The sequence below is a fragment of the Cimex lectularius genome, unplaced genomic scaffold (genome assembly GCF_000648675.2).
Source record: "Cimex lectularius strain Harlan isolate CLEC.00 unplaced genomic scaffold, Clec_2.1 scaffold220, whole genome shotgun sequence".
Classification (NCBI taxonomy): Eukaryota; Metazoa; Arthropoda; class Insecta; order Hemiptera; family Cimicidae; genus Cimex; species Cimex lectularius.
The window spans coordinates 388,588-404,179 of NW_019392830.1; the positions used below are offsets into that span (position 1 = coordinate 388,588).

A 15,592-nucleotide genomic window follows, 5' to 3' on the forward strand; every position below is an offset into this window, starting at 1 on the left:
AACACCACTACTTGTTGCCAACAAGGTTTCATAACTGAACGGCTTGATCACCTCTTTCCGCTGGAAGATTCGTCTTAAAAGATTCTCTCTTTCTGTCTCATATTCAGGACAGAAAAAGACAATATGCCTCATGTTCTCTGGCTCATCACATGTGGAGCAATTTGGCGACCTAAGACCAATTCGATGTAGGTAAGATCCACAAATGCCGTGATTTGTTCTTAAGCGCGTCGAGGCAGAAAAAAATTTTTTGCTTCCGTACTCTGTCGAAAACCATGGAGCGATATTTATTTCCGGAAACAATGATCGATAAAATGACCGCCGAACCACTGTTGTACCAAATGCTCCAGGCTTTTACCCATTTATTAATCAGGGAACGTTTGGTGTCAGACTTTGTCAATTTGATGTCAATAAAATCCCCGTCCTTTGTTGCTCGTTTAGCTAACAAGTCCACGATTTCGTTGCTCTTTATACCGCAAGCCCCCTACTCCAGCAAAAGACTACAGTTTTATTTTGCGATTTGAAGTTAAACGCCTTGTCTATTACTTCCGTTATTAAATAATCGCATTTGGAGTTTGGGTGGAAGTTAAATATGGAATATTATTAATATATTAAATGGAATATTAAAAATTAAACACATTTATTTTACTTCTCTTGATAATTGTTTAAAATTTGGTGAATAATTGGTGACAGCACTTCTCAGTAATTCTTTGAGATGCTGGTTAGTTAATACTGATCGGTGTTTGGTTTCACGAATTTTAAAGTGGAATAAAATAATTCACATAAGTAAGTTGTTCCGAATATTGAAATAATTCGACAAGCAGCCTTTTTTAATTCAGGATACTTTGATTCTGGTACAAATTTCCAAAATTCAGTAATCGACGTCGACTTATATTTTAATTGTAGAGCTTGATCTTCTTGCATCTCTATTAATTCTAATTCTCCAGATGCTTTTTGGGTCATAATTATATTGGAAATGTAAAACTCACCTTGAATTATGTTAATTTCAAATAGATTCAGAAAAAAATCAAGAGACGATTTAAAATATTTCAAGTCTTGAAATCTATTTTGGAATTCCGTCAATATTCCTTCTAGCTGTTTTATATACTCGTTGAGTTTTTCTTGTTTAATATTGGAACAAATTTTTTTAATTCGAGGAAAATGACAAAATGTTTTATTTTTAATGTCCTTTTGAAAAAGTTGTAATTTAGTTTGAAAAATAAATATACAGGTGAGAGGGCAGATATTAATTTACCTTTCCCCTGCAATTGTGCAATTCAGTGTTTGCAAATGTTCCATGACATCAGTCAAAAACATTAAGTTTTGTAACCACTCGTCTTCGTCTAATTCTGAATAGGTTATTTCCTTTTCTTTTAGAAATGCAGTTATCGGATCAAGCATATCTACAAAACGATTTAATACGTCATTTGGAAGTTCTTCGTCCTTTAATTCTTCAAGGAAATTTTTGAATTGTCGATGATTTTTTGCATTGGTGCGAATGTAATTTACAATGTGTAACACTGTGGCAATGAAAGTTTACAAATTCAAAATCGGTCTGGAGTCGGTCGATTACGGACGATTCCGCCACTGTTTATGTTCGCGCAGTTTTCCATGAGTCATATCGTTCTTAACTTGGACGAAAATGAAATTTGTTACAACGTTGCACTTAGTCTTTCATATTTGTTGTCAGTAATTTAAAAGACATTTTGAAACACATACGGAACGATAATAATTTTTAAAAATATAATAGCACAGAAATGAAAAGGGAACTCGGGTACATTTATCGAGAGCCGCATGTGGCTCGCGAGCCGCAGGTTGGCCCCCCTGGTATATATCATCAATTAGCATCGCTTGGAGACAGACAATACTAACGGCCACCTGGATCATCCAAAGGGTTGCTTAACTTATCAGAAAACTAACAGATATAAGCACCGTACATTAAGAAATTCTCATCTACAACTAAGATCAAAATAAAGTAATCAGCAAGCAATGGGTTTAGAAGAGGGAACCATTGTTATAGGTATATGTTTACTGACTTTTAGGAAGAGGCATAGGCAAGATGTAACATAAAACATAAAAGAACAAATGTTTAGGTAAGGTCTGCATTATATTGGATGGAATAATCCTGTAAGTGTATTTGCTGAAAATGAGATGTCCTGGTCTTACAGGTAATTATTTCCATAGGTGGAATGATAATTAACTTTTTTTAAGCCGCTGAGTAAAAGTTAATCGGTCGTCAAGAATTCGCCCATTGTCTTATCCAACAGCCATTATATCACAATCAATATTAGCGCCAGTCTTTGAATCCAAATGAAATGAAAAGAGCAAACCGGAGTGGGACGTGGACGAGTTGGCCAACAATGGAAAACCCACATCTCGAATGCCACAGTCCCTCCTGGTGGCCGAGTCGGTGCGAGTTTTTCCACATAAAAATCTCATTCGAATCCTCTTCCGTGGTAAATTCTGAACACACCAAACTGGACCTTTTTTCCCCATAATAAACACTTCAAAAATCGCATACGGAATTACCGTCGAATACCAACGGCCCACGTGGCGATTAGCCGGGCATTAGACGTCGCCCACGTGCCCGTCTCGCCCGGGTCCCCGGCAATCTTAAGCAACCAGGACCCTCCAATTAAACTTTTAGACACGGTTTACAATCCTTTTTCTCCCCCTTGTTACATCAAAATTGGCCCGACGAATATTAGAGGAGGGAAATGCCTTCTTGCACCACTACTTTCAAAACGCACTGATTTATTTCCTCTCTGCAATTAAAAGATAAGCGGTTGGAAAATTCCAAGGGAGAAAGCGAGAATTACTATTTCAATACAATAATTTGCCTACCGCTTCCCGAGCAAAAATACTACTTGAATAATCGCTGCATGCTATTAAAATCAACTACAGCATAAACATTCTCTTTATCGTGCCAACGTTTCGATCTTTAATGAGATCATCTTCAGGGCTCAAAGTGTTTGTTTTCTGCATAATTGTGCCATTCTTGTCGTGTTGACACAATGTGCAGAAAATAAACACTTTGAGCACAGAAGATGATCTCATTAAAGTTCGAAACGTTGGCACGATAAAGATAATGTTTATGCTGTAGTTGATTTTAATAGCATGCATTAGACAGCACAGCAGGTTCCATTCCTTGCGTTTCTTCATAAATTCTACGCCGTTTTTCAACTTCTAATATAATTGGGATTACTCCGGCAATTACACAGAGAGCTTCCGTAGGAGCAGTACGGTATGCTCTAGTGATTTTTAGAAGTATTTTTCGCTGCGCTGTTTCTAATGTTCTATTGATGAAGGAGACAAAGGCGTTTCCTTACTTACTCGATGAGGCGGAAGGCGTCCGACGGGCGTAAAACCCCGGCGAGATGGTATATTTCGCCCTAAGCGCAAAGGGTCGTCGGTCTGTAAGGAGTCGCGCTCGCGCCGAGAAGGGCTTCGGCCCGGACCGGCTGCGCCGCGTCTCTCGGACCAGCCGGGCCTGCCGGCGACATATTCCATGGCGTGATCCGATTCGAGGACACTACCAGGTTGGGAGTTCGGCTGGGGCGGTACATCTGTCAAATAATAACGCAGGTGTCCTAAGGTCAGCTCAGCGAGGACAGAAACCTCGCGTAGAGCAAAAGGGCAAAAGCTGGCTTGATCCCGATGCTCAGTGCGCATAGGGACTGCGAAAGCACGGCCCATCGATCCTTTTGGCTTGAAGAATTTTCAGCAAGAGGTGTCAGAAAAGTTACCACAGGGATGTGGTATGTGGCGGCCAAGCGTTCATAGCGACGTCGCTTGTTGATCCTTCGATGTCGGCTCTTCCTATCATTGCGAAGCAGAATTCGCCAAGCGTCGGATTGTTCACCCGCCAATAGGGAACGTGAGCTGGGTTTAGACCGTCGTGAGACAGGTTAGTTTTACCCTTCTGATGACATGTCATTGCTCTAATAATCCTGCTTAGTACGAGAGGAACAGCAATTGGTTCATGCACTCGGTGGTGCGAAGTTACAATCCGTGGAATTATGCCTGAACCCCTCTAAGGCCGAATCCCGACTATGAGCAATGATACGCTGTGAGTCTCGTAAGTCGAAAGGCTCAAAATCATGCGACTTTAATAGGCGGTCAGTTTACGAATTTATTTCCTAGGAGAGCCATTCTTGACCAATGTATACTTCGATTCCAAACCGAGAAAAATTCTGATTGATTAAAGAAACAAAAATCTTCCAGGAAAAACATTAGCAGAGCTGAGACACAATAGTTACAAAATTTGAGTGCAAAAAAGGGAAATCCCTAACTCTCCTAAAGGAAAAAGCACCTAATTACCTGGGTACACCTGTGTGTCTGTTTTTAGTCCAATTCCACCTCATTCTGGCAGACTAACGGTTTTTATAGATAATGTTTTTGTTTCTGTCACTAATAAATTTATTATGTGTGATGTTTTGATACGGTGAGTAATCTACTTTTAAAGTGTACTCGGTTCTCTGTCTGGATTTTGTACGAGTCAAGTACCTGACCATGCCATTTATCAAACTGTTTTTTAACCATGGTCGAGTTCATGAGATTATTGAAAATTTTCAAATAATTAGCGAAATGAGTCAGAAAGAGAGCTAAATTTTTGAAGTATATGAAAGGATCGACGAAAAGCAAATTGAAAGGGCTGGATAAAAGTCTGAGAAAGTACAGTATAACGCTGCATAATGAATGTACAGAATACTAATTTGAAAAAATAACCGAACTTTTTTCCGTTTTTCTAAAAGATTTCATCTTGTAAATGAAATGACCCACATCCTTGGATAAACAAGGAAGTATCGAGACTGTAAGATAGCTGAATCGTCGAATTGGCACGTGCCCCAGACGATTTCGGGTCCGTACGTGAGTCCATGTCCGTACTTGTACACGGTCTAGTTTCCTTAATGAAACGGAAATTAAATTCCTCTTAGAAGAAAGAGAACATTATCATAAAACATGCTTACGAGGCTTTAAACACCTTTTATTAAGGGCGTAAAATCAATTGGTAGTCTTTTTCATCAGATAATTAGGTCAAAAGCGAGTTGCAACACGTAACAAAATATGCAAATTGATTTTCATCTTAAGCTTATCAGAATCGGATCTGAAAGAGTTCTCGTATCAAGATGGATGAGAGATTTTTCATATAATTCCTTATTTCTATCAGATACCCTGACATAAATTTTTCAAGACTATATATTAAAATGTTTCTTTCTATTATAAATCTAACATCACATAAACTGTCAAAAATTCGATGAAAAATTTTGATTGTTTAAATTTGCATATAATTTTTTCTAACAAAATCTTTAAAGTTCAATGCCACACGGATTAAAGATTATCATTTATTTTCAATTATTAAGGTTTTGGTTGAGATAAAAAAGTCAGTCACAAGCGGGACCTACGACCTTCGGCTAAATACGCCGCCGCTGCTCTACCACTTGAGCTATCGTAACTTCGATCCACTCGGTCACTAACTTCGCATCTCAACCCCACCTTTTTTTTTTATTTTCCCTCCTTTTTGCAATTTTTCAAATGTCGTGTAATCTATTTGATTCTCGGCGACAACCTAATAAAATGTAATGAGCAAATGAGGGGCGTCGGTGGCCGGTCCACTGTAAGGTAAAGGTCCCGGGTTCGAATCTAGCGGCCCTGCATTCCAACCCGACACTCTTAAAAATGGGTTTTTTACCAAGACACAGGCACCCCTACGGTTGATATGACCTCTGCTGTTGCGCACCCTCGTAGAAAAAAAAATCCTATAAACTACGCAAATAAATTAAAGCTAGAAATACAAAATAAAACGTTTAAAGTGTTTTTGCTCATTTCATTTTTCTCACTTATAATGCTATAAAATCTAAACTTGAAATAACATGAAAAAAGAATAATTCAATTTTCCAATAGTTACAATAATGCCAATTTTTATCACTGGACATGAACGTGAAAAGAAAATCGCCCAACCCAGCCAAAAATTTGTATTTTTTGTGTACTATGAAAATTCACATTTAAGAGTGTTAAAGGCTGCTTATTTAGGCTGCTAAAAAATCCGAATTCTGTTTTTCCAAAAGGCTTTTTTGTGCCTATTTTACTAGAAGCGTATTTTTGTTTTGTAACTTTTTATACATCTAGTCTCATACAATATGATTCTGCAAATTATTTTCTTATCTCACGTACAAAAACTAATCAACTGAAATAATTACTTTTCAATTAATTAAGGTTTTGGTTGAAATAAAAAAGTCAGTGTCACCACGACCTTCGGCTCAATACGCTGCTGCTCTACCACTTGATCTATCGTGACATCGATCCACTCGGACACTAACTTCCCATCTCAACCCCAACTCTTGAATTTTCCCTCCTTTTCGCCATCATTAAACTTATTACAATTATTAATTACCCCGCTCGTGACGCTGACTTTTTTATCTCAACTAAAAACCTTAATTAATTGAAAGATATTAATTGGCTAAGCAGACTACGAAAACTAGTGAATTGAATCAATAACATCCATGAGTGCAGATACTTCAAAGATCAAAATGAACTAGCTGAAAAACGTACGTGTTTTTAGTTGAGATAAAAAAGGAGGGAAAATTCAAAAGGTGGGGTTGAGATGGGAAGTTAGTGTCCGAGTGGATCGAAGTCACGATAGCTCAAGTGGTAGAGCAACGGCATATTTAGCCGAATGTCGCGGGTTCGAATCCCGCTCGTGACACTGACTTTTTATCTCAACCAAAACCTTAATTAATTGAAAAGAATTTATTTGGTCAAGCGGACCATCAAACCTAATAAAATTATCATTTATACATGTTTATTCCTTGACGAATTTAGTTTTATTTTTCCATGTAATCATATCTCAAATATTTCGGCAAAAAAAAACCAAGTATTTTTTAATCTTAACCAAAACCTTAATTAACTGAAAAGTTATTATATCAGTTGATTCGTTTTTGTACGTGAGATAAGAAAATAATTTGCAGAATCATATCATATGAGACTAAATGTATAAAAAGTTACAAAACAAAAATACGCTTCTAGTAAAATAGGCACCAAAAATCCTTTTGGAAAAACAGAATTCGGATTAGTTTAAGCAGCCTTTAACACTCTTAAATGTGAATTTTCATAGTAAACAAAAAATATACATTTATGGCTGGGTAAGGCGATTTTCTTTACACGTCCTTGTCTAATGATCCACGTAAAAATTCATAACTCACCTGGATTTTATAAAAATTGGCTTCGTTGCAACTATTGGAAAATTTAATTACTCTTCTTTCATGTTATTTCAAGTTTCGATTTTATATCATTATAAGTGAGAAAAATAAGGATGAAATGAGCAAAAACGCTTATAACGTTTTATTTTGTTCACTAATTTCGTGGTCCGCTTGACCAATTAATACATATCAATTAAGGTTTTTAGTTGAGATGAAAAAAAGTCAATGGCACGAGAGGGATTCGAACCCACGACCTTCGGCTCGATACGCCGCTGCTCTACCACCTGAGCTATCGTGACCTCGATCCACTCGGACATCAACTCCCCATCTCAACCCCACCTTATGAGTTTTCCCTCCTTTTGCAATTTTTCATTTTTTGAGTTTTTCATCTCAACTAAAAACCTTAATTAATTGATATGTATCAATTGGTCAAGCGGACCACGAAATTAGTGAATGATTTAAAAATGAAGTACACTTCACTAAAGCTCTCCGTCGCCATTTCAATTGTCGTCAAGAATCCAAACCGATTACACGACATTTGGAAAATGGCAAAAAGGAGGGAAAATTCAAAAGGTGGGGTTGAGATGGGAAGTTAGTGTCAGAGTGGATCGAGGTCACGAGAGCTCAAGTGGTAGAGCAGCGGCGTATCAAGCCGAAGGTAGTGGGTTCGAATCCCTCTCGTGCCATTGACTTTTTTTCATCTCAACTAAAAACCTTAATTAATTAAGTTTTATTTTGTATGTCTGGCTTTAATTTATTTGTCTAATTACGCGTAGTTTATATGATTATAAATTATTGTAAAGTTTTCAGTGAAACAGTCTTTTGAAAGTTATCAAAAAATTTTGTGATTTGTAAAAATGATAAAGATAATGAGATAATGATAAAGATTTTTGATTTTCCCGAAAAATTTTATTGACTTGTATTTTGGGGTAAGAAAAACGAATACCAACTTTGTTTCATCCAAGAAAAATATTTTAATCAATTTCTCTAATAATAAATTAAATAATATCGAACCGGATTTCCCGAAAGTTAAAAGTTTCCTACTTAACCCTTACCTCTTCACTGCAGCCATCATTTTATAAAAACAATTTGTGACTAGACATACAATGTTTGTAAATCCCAGGCCCTGAAGATGATCTCAATAAAGATCGAAACGTTGGTACGATAAAGAAAATGTTTTTCTGAAACCTACATCACACCAGACCGCATCTCACGATTTCTAATGTATATATAAACTTAACAAACTAATGACGATGTTCTGCTTTCTTAATAGTTGTATAGTGATTTTTTTCTTCTTTTTTACACTAATAATTTTTACGGCGCTTATAAACAGAAATAGGGAAAAATAATTATTCAAAAATATGAAATTTGAAGTTGGGTCAAGTTTTATTTGTATATAACCAACAACGTAGTTTGAAATAATCCATGGCTTACTTTATTATGGTACATAGATTCACCTGAAATTCTTGACATTCTGTTTATAAAATATTTAGTTCCACACTCAATAAATTCGTTTAGTATAATTTCAAGTTAAATTTGAGCGATTGAGAGAAAAAGTGACTGAATAACATTATAGTCTCAAAAGAAAATTATCTTTACAGATATTATACTTTTATTTTATTATTATTATATTTCTTCCAGGGTTGCTGGAGAGAGGAAAAATTTTATAAATCTTTTGTGCTTTCTTTGATATTTTATGTTTGTTGATTTTCGATTGTTTTTTGTAGAAAAAAATCAATCTTTTCTTCCTTGCCCAAAAAAGTCTATTTTGTCCAACGTAACGCTGAAAAGATTACTTATTAATGGACCATTAACAATGCAATAAATAAGGACCACATACCCAATATCCCAAATCAGATTAAGAATTTACATAAACGAAGGAGAGAAAAAATCGTCTGCAAAATAGTCCATGGGGTCGCCGAAAAAGTTATCGGGACAATTGTAAAAGTAGGGCTGATCGCAGTAAGATCCACAGTTGCACCCGAAATCGAAATGGCAAGGTTGCTGGAAGCTGAAAGGATAGCCGGTGAGGGTAGTGCCTGGTGCGATCAAGTTTTGATGAGGAACGGTATTTGCTGTTTGAACTCTAGCCGCATTTTGCAGTTTATTTTTGTCTTCAGTAGATATTTCCTCTTTTGTATGTTCGATTGCCTTGTACGTGGAAAGAGCGGCGTTTGGGTTGGCGTTTGGGCTTTGGCCTGGGCCGAAGCTGGAAGGATTCAACGTGTAGACAGCGCCTGGTGCGATCAAGTTTTGATGAGGGAACGCTAGCCGCATTTTGCATTTTATTTTTGTCTATAGTAGATATTTCCTTTTTTGTATGTTCGATTGTCTTGTACGTGGAAAAGGCGGCGTTTGGGTTGGCGTTTGGGCTTTGGCCTGGGCCGAAGCTGGAAGGATTCAACGTGTAGACAGCGCCTGGTGCGATCAAGTTTTGATGAGGAACGGGATTCTCTGTTTGGACGCTAGCCGCATTTTGCAGTTTATTTTTGTCTATAGTAGATATTTCCTCTTTTGTATGTTCGATTGCCTTGTACGTGGAAAAAGCGGCGTTTGGGCTTTGGCCTGGGCCGAAGCTGGAAGGATTCAACGTGTAGACAGCGCCTGGTGCGATCAAGTTTTGATGAGGAACGGGATTCTCTGTTTGAACGCTAGAGCCATTTTGGTCTTTATCTTTGTATAAAGTTAATACTTCCTCTTCATTTTGTTCGTTTGTCCTGTACGTTGAAATGGCGACGCTCGGGTTATGGCCTCGGTTGGAGCTGAAAGGATTCCCGGTGTAAAAATGTCTTCCTTGGTTGAACCAGTTTTGACAAGGAGCGAAAATCATCGGCCCCGTGAATGTTTGGACACCCTGATGTCTTTTATCTTCCATACTTTTTCCGTCATCCGTCTGTTCGTTTACCTGGTCTGTGGGTGCACTATTAGTTTTCTGATTTTCCGGTTTGTCGTTTCTAAACACAAAAACTGGAAAAGGCCTGGCAAATGATCCGTGATCCCTCAGGTTTAATACCAAAGGACAAATCCTGGCATTCCCGTTTCCTCTTTGATCTTTATTCGTCACGTTAGTTGGCCTGCAACGATACAAAGTACAACTCCATTTTCCTTTATTTCCCTGACCGCCGCTAGGCAGAACAGTTAATAAAGTGTTGTATGTTTGTTTATCCGTGTTATCTTTTCTGTTCGTATCGCTGTCTTGATTTTTATCCGTTTGGTTGTTTACTTCGCCTTGATCCTTACCCTCGTTTCTTCGAGAGCGTGAATTTTGATTATTTGAGTCTGTCTCGTGTCTCTTTGTTTCGCTGACCTGAAGTCCTTCCTTGGATCTTTGAACATACTGGCTGCCATCATAACCTTCTTTTCCGCTTTCGTAAGCATCGTCCTTAGTTTCCTCATTTTGTCTGCTCCGTGCTTTCCTCACATGCGATGTTAATCCAGTAAAACGGTCGAAAAACGAATCATCACCTTAAAACAAAACTTTTTATTTTAAATATTATTATACTTTTAATTATTAAAATTATGATTAAGATGTACAGGACTGTATTATTTATTATGTATTTTTGAAATATAAATTTATTATTTTATTACGGAATAAATAAATATTCTACATTCAGCTAAAACTTCATCATGGAAACTCTTACCCTAACCTAACCTAACCTAAACTAACTCTAACCTAACCTAACGCAACCCATGCGGACTCCTGGTAACAGAAAATCGATTATGCAAAATTATCACTCAAAAAAAAATTTGAATTGAGCCCAAAAAATCATTTTAACAACCTAGTGTAAATTTCACTAAATTCAAATTGGCCGATTCCTTATTCACTGTATCTAACATAAATTATGAAAATGTACCACCTATCACTACTAGTTTATAAAATATTCTCATTTGTTGACAAATGAATTAATTGTACTCAATTTAATACAGCTTTGATTTGTCTGTTTTTAGACCAAATAGATTGTGCCAGAATGAGCGAGGTCCGGCCATGTATTCTCAGAAAAAGTGAAGTTCTATTTACAGTTCGTTCGTTTTTGAGGTTTTTAAGTATAAGATATTATTTTTGGGGGAAACCCATGCATATTGAGCCGGTAGTACGTAATTGTTCCTTTGAAAGGATATGTCATTTCTGATTCACCTGCGGGTTTCCTGTCCTCGTTCAAGGATGACAGTTATCTCATTAATACAAACATTAAAATCAAGTCCTGACCATCACATACAGGTCTTTTGAAACAGCTCGGAGAAGATTGGCAAGACATAGCCTATCTCCTTGAACCAATGGTTTTAAAACATTTTCTAAAATAATGATCTAAAGTCACAAATAATTCCTTTGTGCTCAAGAAGGAACTTCTATTTATTGAATAACGCGTAGTGGATATTGTTATACCAATCGGTTGAGTGGCATTCGGTGGCCATCTTCAGTGGGGAACGGAGAGCGAACCAAGCCCAGAGCCGAAATGCGTTTGAGTGACATCGAAACCCACAAGTGCAGACGGGCCCAGTGGCAGTTCAAGAATCACTTAAAATTACATAACAAAACAATAGGCGTAAAATTAGAGCGATAATAGAACAAATTGTTATTATAAATTACTTACGTTGATTAATTAAAACGTCCGCCTCTGATAATTCCAGTAAGACAGCAACGCAAAGGAACACGGCAATTGTTCTTAATCTAAAACAGCTACAAAAACATGTGTGTATGTAATTATCTGAGAAGAGAGAAAGAGAGAGAGAGAGAGAGAGAGAGAGAGAGAGAGAGAGAGAGAGAGAGAGAGAGAGAGACAGACAGACAGACAGTAGAAATTTTGCTAAGATGATTCACATATGTGTCTATATATAAAATATATAGAATATGTTTATTTATGTAACAAATGTTAACTAAACACACAAAAATAAAGACAAGAGTGAGTGAATAAGGAACAAGTGATTGTGTGAGAGAGAGGAGAGATTTTGCTAAGATGATTCACATATGAATCTACTGAATTATTTTCAAATAATTAATCTTTAATTAAGGTTTTGGTTGAGATAAAAAAAGTCAGTGTCACGAGCGGGATTCGAACCCACGACCTTCGGCTAAATACGCCGCTGCTCTACCACTTGAGCTATCGTGACTTCGATCCACTTAGACACTAACTTCCCATCTCAACCCCACCTTTTTGATTTTCCCTCCTTTTTTTGCCATTTTTCAAATGTCGTGTAATCTATTTGATTCTCGGCGACAAATGAAATTGGCCACGGAGAGGTTTAGTGAAGTATACTTCATTTTTGCTTATTACATTTATTAGGTTTCGTGCTCCGCTTGACCAAATAAATTATTTTCAATTAATTAATCATATATTGAGGTTTTGGTTGAGATAAAAAACCGTTCATTTGTCGCCGAGAATCGAATCTTGATTACACAACATTTGAAAAATGGCAAAAAAGAAGGGAAAAATTTAGCCGAAGGTCGTGGGTTCGAATCCCGTTCGTGACACTGACTTTTTTTTATCTCAACCAAAACCTTAATTAAAGATTAATTAATTGTAAAGAATTCATTCGTCAAGCGGACCACGAAACCTAATAAAAATAAATAAAACTACTGAATTATTTCAATTAATTATTCTTTTTATGTAAGGTCTTGGTTGAGATGAAAAAGTTAGTCTCGCGAGCGGGATTTGAACACACGACCATCGGCTTTTCATCTCAACCAAGACCTTACTTTAAAAAAATAATTAATTGAAATAATTCAGTCTTTTCACGATAATTCACATATGAATCTACTGAATTATGTATTCATACATTGTATACGCATGCTAACTAAAATCACTATCATACAGAGAGAGTGAAGAAAGTGAGAGAGTGAGACAGAAAGAGTGTGAGAGGTGATGATTACATTTAAGCAAGAATCTACAAACATATACATTAATAAATACAAACAGGTGATCACAAAAAATTAAGATTTTTTGCCGAATTACGTTGGTCTGCGTGAGAATAAAAAAGAAAACTTGCAAATAAAACAATAATAATCAAACTTCAACTAAAATAAATCATTTATTTAATAATAGAACGGAATCTTTTGCAAGAAAAAATAAAATGAGACAAATTGATGTCGGAAAAGGCTCTAATCATCCGAACCCCAATTTAGTCCACTCCATCTCGAAAATCCCTCTTTCTCAAACATTCACCCTTAAAACTTACAGCATGGTCGCAGGGTTATTGGCACGGTGACTGACAAATTTGTCGTGAAGATTGTTTTATATACGATGCAGGTATCGGCGTTTGATAAACGGCCGTTCAATCCATGCGTACTTGAAATCTTCCGAATCTGGTCCACTTCATGGACGATATCGCCCGTATATTATAACTGCCAGTGAGGAAAAAAACGTGAAAATAACAAACCCAGGAAATCGCGGTTTAAACCATTTTCATTTATTCCCCTCCTTATGCAAAACGTTTAACACTACTTGAGATCGTGAGATGCGGTGTCGCGTGAGGTAGGTTTTAGAAAAACATTTTCTTTATCCTGCCAACGTTTCGACCTTTATTGAGGTCATCTTCAGGGCTCAAAGTGTTTGTTTTCTATGTCGTGTTGAGAGTGCCCACGACACATAAAAATGACAACAAATAAAAACAAACACTTTGAGCCCTGAAGATGACCTCAATAAAGGTCGAAACGTCGCACGATAAAGAAAATGTTTTTTTTAAACCTACTTCACACCAGACCGCATTTCACGGTCTCCAAATAATCTTTGGCTAACGGTCACTAAACACCACACAGACTAAATTTTAAACTGAAATTTCCTTTACCCTTTGTTTAGACGTTATCTTGAATTTGTTTTTTTTTTAGATAATTATTTATTGATTTCTTTTGTAATCTAAAAACTTTTTTTTCGAAACGAGGAAATGGGAGAATCAAATCCAATACAAAACAACTCATTGGTTTGATATCACACACATTCTGTTATACGGGTAAATAAAAAAATAACGTTCGTTTTAAAATTTAAAATTTTTTAAATTTTGATTTTTAACTTACTTACTACTTTTTTTAAAAAAAACTTTTTAAAGTAAGCACGCGTTATATTTTTGTCCACCTATCCCTGTCCCAAGAGAAACTATTAATTTATTATTATATTATTCACTTTATTATTATTTTCATTATGTTTAGTGGTATAATTACCAAATTACTTCTTTCAATTAATTATTCTTTTTATGTAAGGTCTTGAGATGGAAAAGTTAGTGTCACGAGCGGGATTCGAACCCACGTTTGAAAAATGGCAAAAAAGAGAGAAAAATTCAAGAGGTCCTAGGCCGTCGTGGGTTCGAATCCGGCTCGTGTCACTAACTTCTTCATCTCAACCAAGACCTTACATAAAAAGAATAATTAATCGAAATTATTATTATTTCAATTAATTAAGGTTTTAGTTGAGATAAAAAAGTCAGTGTCACGAGCGGGATTCGAACCCACGACCTTCGGCTTGATACGCCGCTGCTCTACCACTTTAGCTATCGTGACCTCGATCCACTCGGACACCAACTTCCCATCTCAATTGATCAAGCGGACCACGAAAACTAGTGAATGTAATAAGTTTAAAATGAAATATACCTTCACTAAAGCTCTCCGTGGCCATTTCATTTGTCCCCAAGAATCAAAAAGATTACACGACATTTGAAAAATGGCAAAAAGGAGGGAAAACTCATAAGGTGGGGTTCAGATGGGAAGTTAGTGTCCGAGTGCATCGAGGTCGCGATAGCTCAAGTGGTAGAGAAGCGGCGTATTTAGCCGAAGGTCTTGGGTTCGAATCCCGCTCGTGACACTGACTTTTTATCTCAACTAAAAACCTTAATTAATTGAAATACATTAATTGGTCAAGCGGACCACTAAAACTAGTGAATTATCATTATTATTTATTTCTAAGGTAAAAATAAATTATATTACTTTTGACACTTTCCAGCAATTTGGTTTCCTTAGATGGTCGAGTCCAGGTGACTTTCGTTCCACGTGATTGCGAAATCATTCTATCACGTGGAACGAAAGTCACCTGGACTCTACCAAATATCTAAGGAAACCGAATTGCTGGAAAGTCTCTAAACTAACATACTTTTCTTTTTTTTTAACCGGGCACAAGAACTTCCGTCGAGTTTATCCAAGATGGAAACTCATTTAGCTACTCTGCGTAAAGTAGCCGCTTAGCACAGTAGGTCAACTTGCAAGGGTATAAATCACGTCACTGAAGGTTTTTAACTAAAACATACAGGACTTGTTCCCACTGATATGGAAAAAGCCTTTGACACCGTATGGCGAGATGGAATTATTTACAGAATGCTTGAGTGTAATTTTCCAAATTGTATAATCAAGAAGTTATTAAGGTGCACTTTTACCTGCAATTAAGCCTGCCCTTCGTCCTACTATCTTCACATAT

General features: G+C 36.7%; 1 protein-coding gene and 1 long non-coding RNA gene across 4 annotated transcripts; one reads left to right on the forward strand and one right to left on the reverse strand.

The window, feature by feature from the left end:
- LOC106663294 lies at positions 1-3,721 on the forward strand. The gene is made up of 3 exons (XR_001340011.2): positions 1-13; positions 3,235-3,236; positions 3,315-3,721. It is a non-coding gene; the product is annotated as an uncharacterized LOC106663294 (long non-coding RNA).
- Positions 3,722-8,861: 5,140 nt separating this feature from the next.
- On the reverse strand, positions 8,862-13,647 carry LOC106665080. 3 transcript variants are annotated; one of them, XM_014391279.2, is made up of 5 exons: positions 13,371-13,645; positions 11,789-11,874; positions 9,615-10,661; positions 9,037-9,433; positions 8,921-8,979 (listed from the first exon to the last, which is right to left on the reverse strand). In XM_014391279.2, exons 1-4 carry the CDS (start codon positions 13,373-13,375, stop codon positions 9,063-9,065), a joined length of 1,509 nt encoding a protein of 502 aa, XP_014246765.1. In that variant the 5' UTR covers positions 13,376-13,645; the 3' UTR covers positions 8,921-8,979; positions 9,037-9,062. The 3 variants fall into 3 exon arrangements, with proteins under 3 accessions (XP_014246783.1, XP_014246775.1, XP_014246765.1); XM_014391297.2 differs by having other exon boundaries at positions 8,862-9,394; positions 9,762-10,661; positions 13,371-13,647; XM_014391289.2 differs by having other exon boundaries at positions 8,862-9,433; positions 9,801-10,661.
- Between the last annotated feature and the right edge of the window lie 1,945 nt (positions 13,648-15,592).

Coding starts and splice junctions, on each gene's coding strand:
- LOC106665080 (XM_014391279.2), bottom strand. Junction 10,662..11,788: donor GGACGTTTTAATTAATCAAC/GTAAGTAATTTA, acceptor TTTTGTTTTAAG/GTGATGATTCGTTTTTCGAC. Junction 9,434..9,614: donor TCAAAACTTGATCGCACCAG/GCGCTGTCTACA, acceptor TGATCGCACCAG/GCGCTGTCTACACGTTGAAT.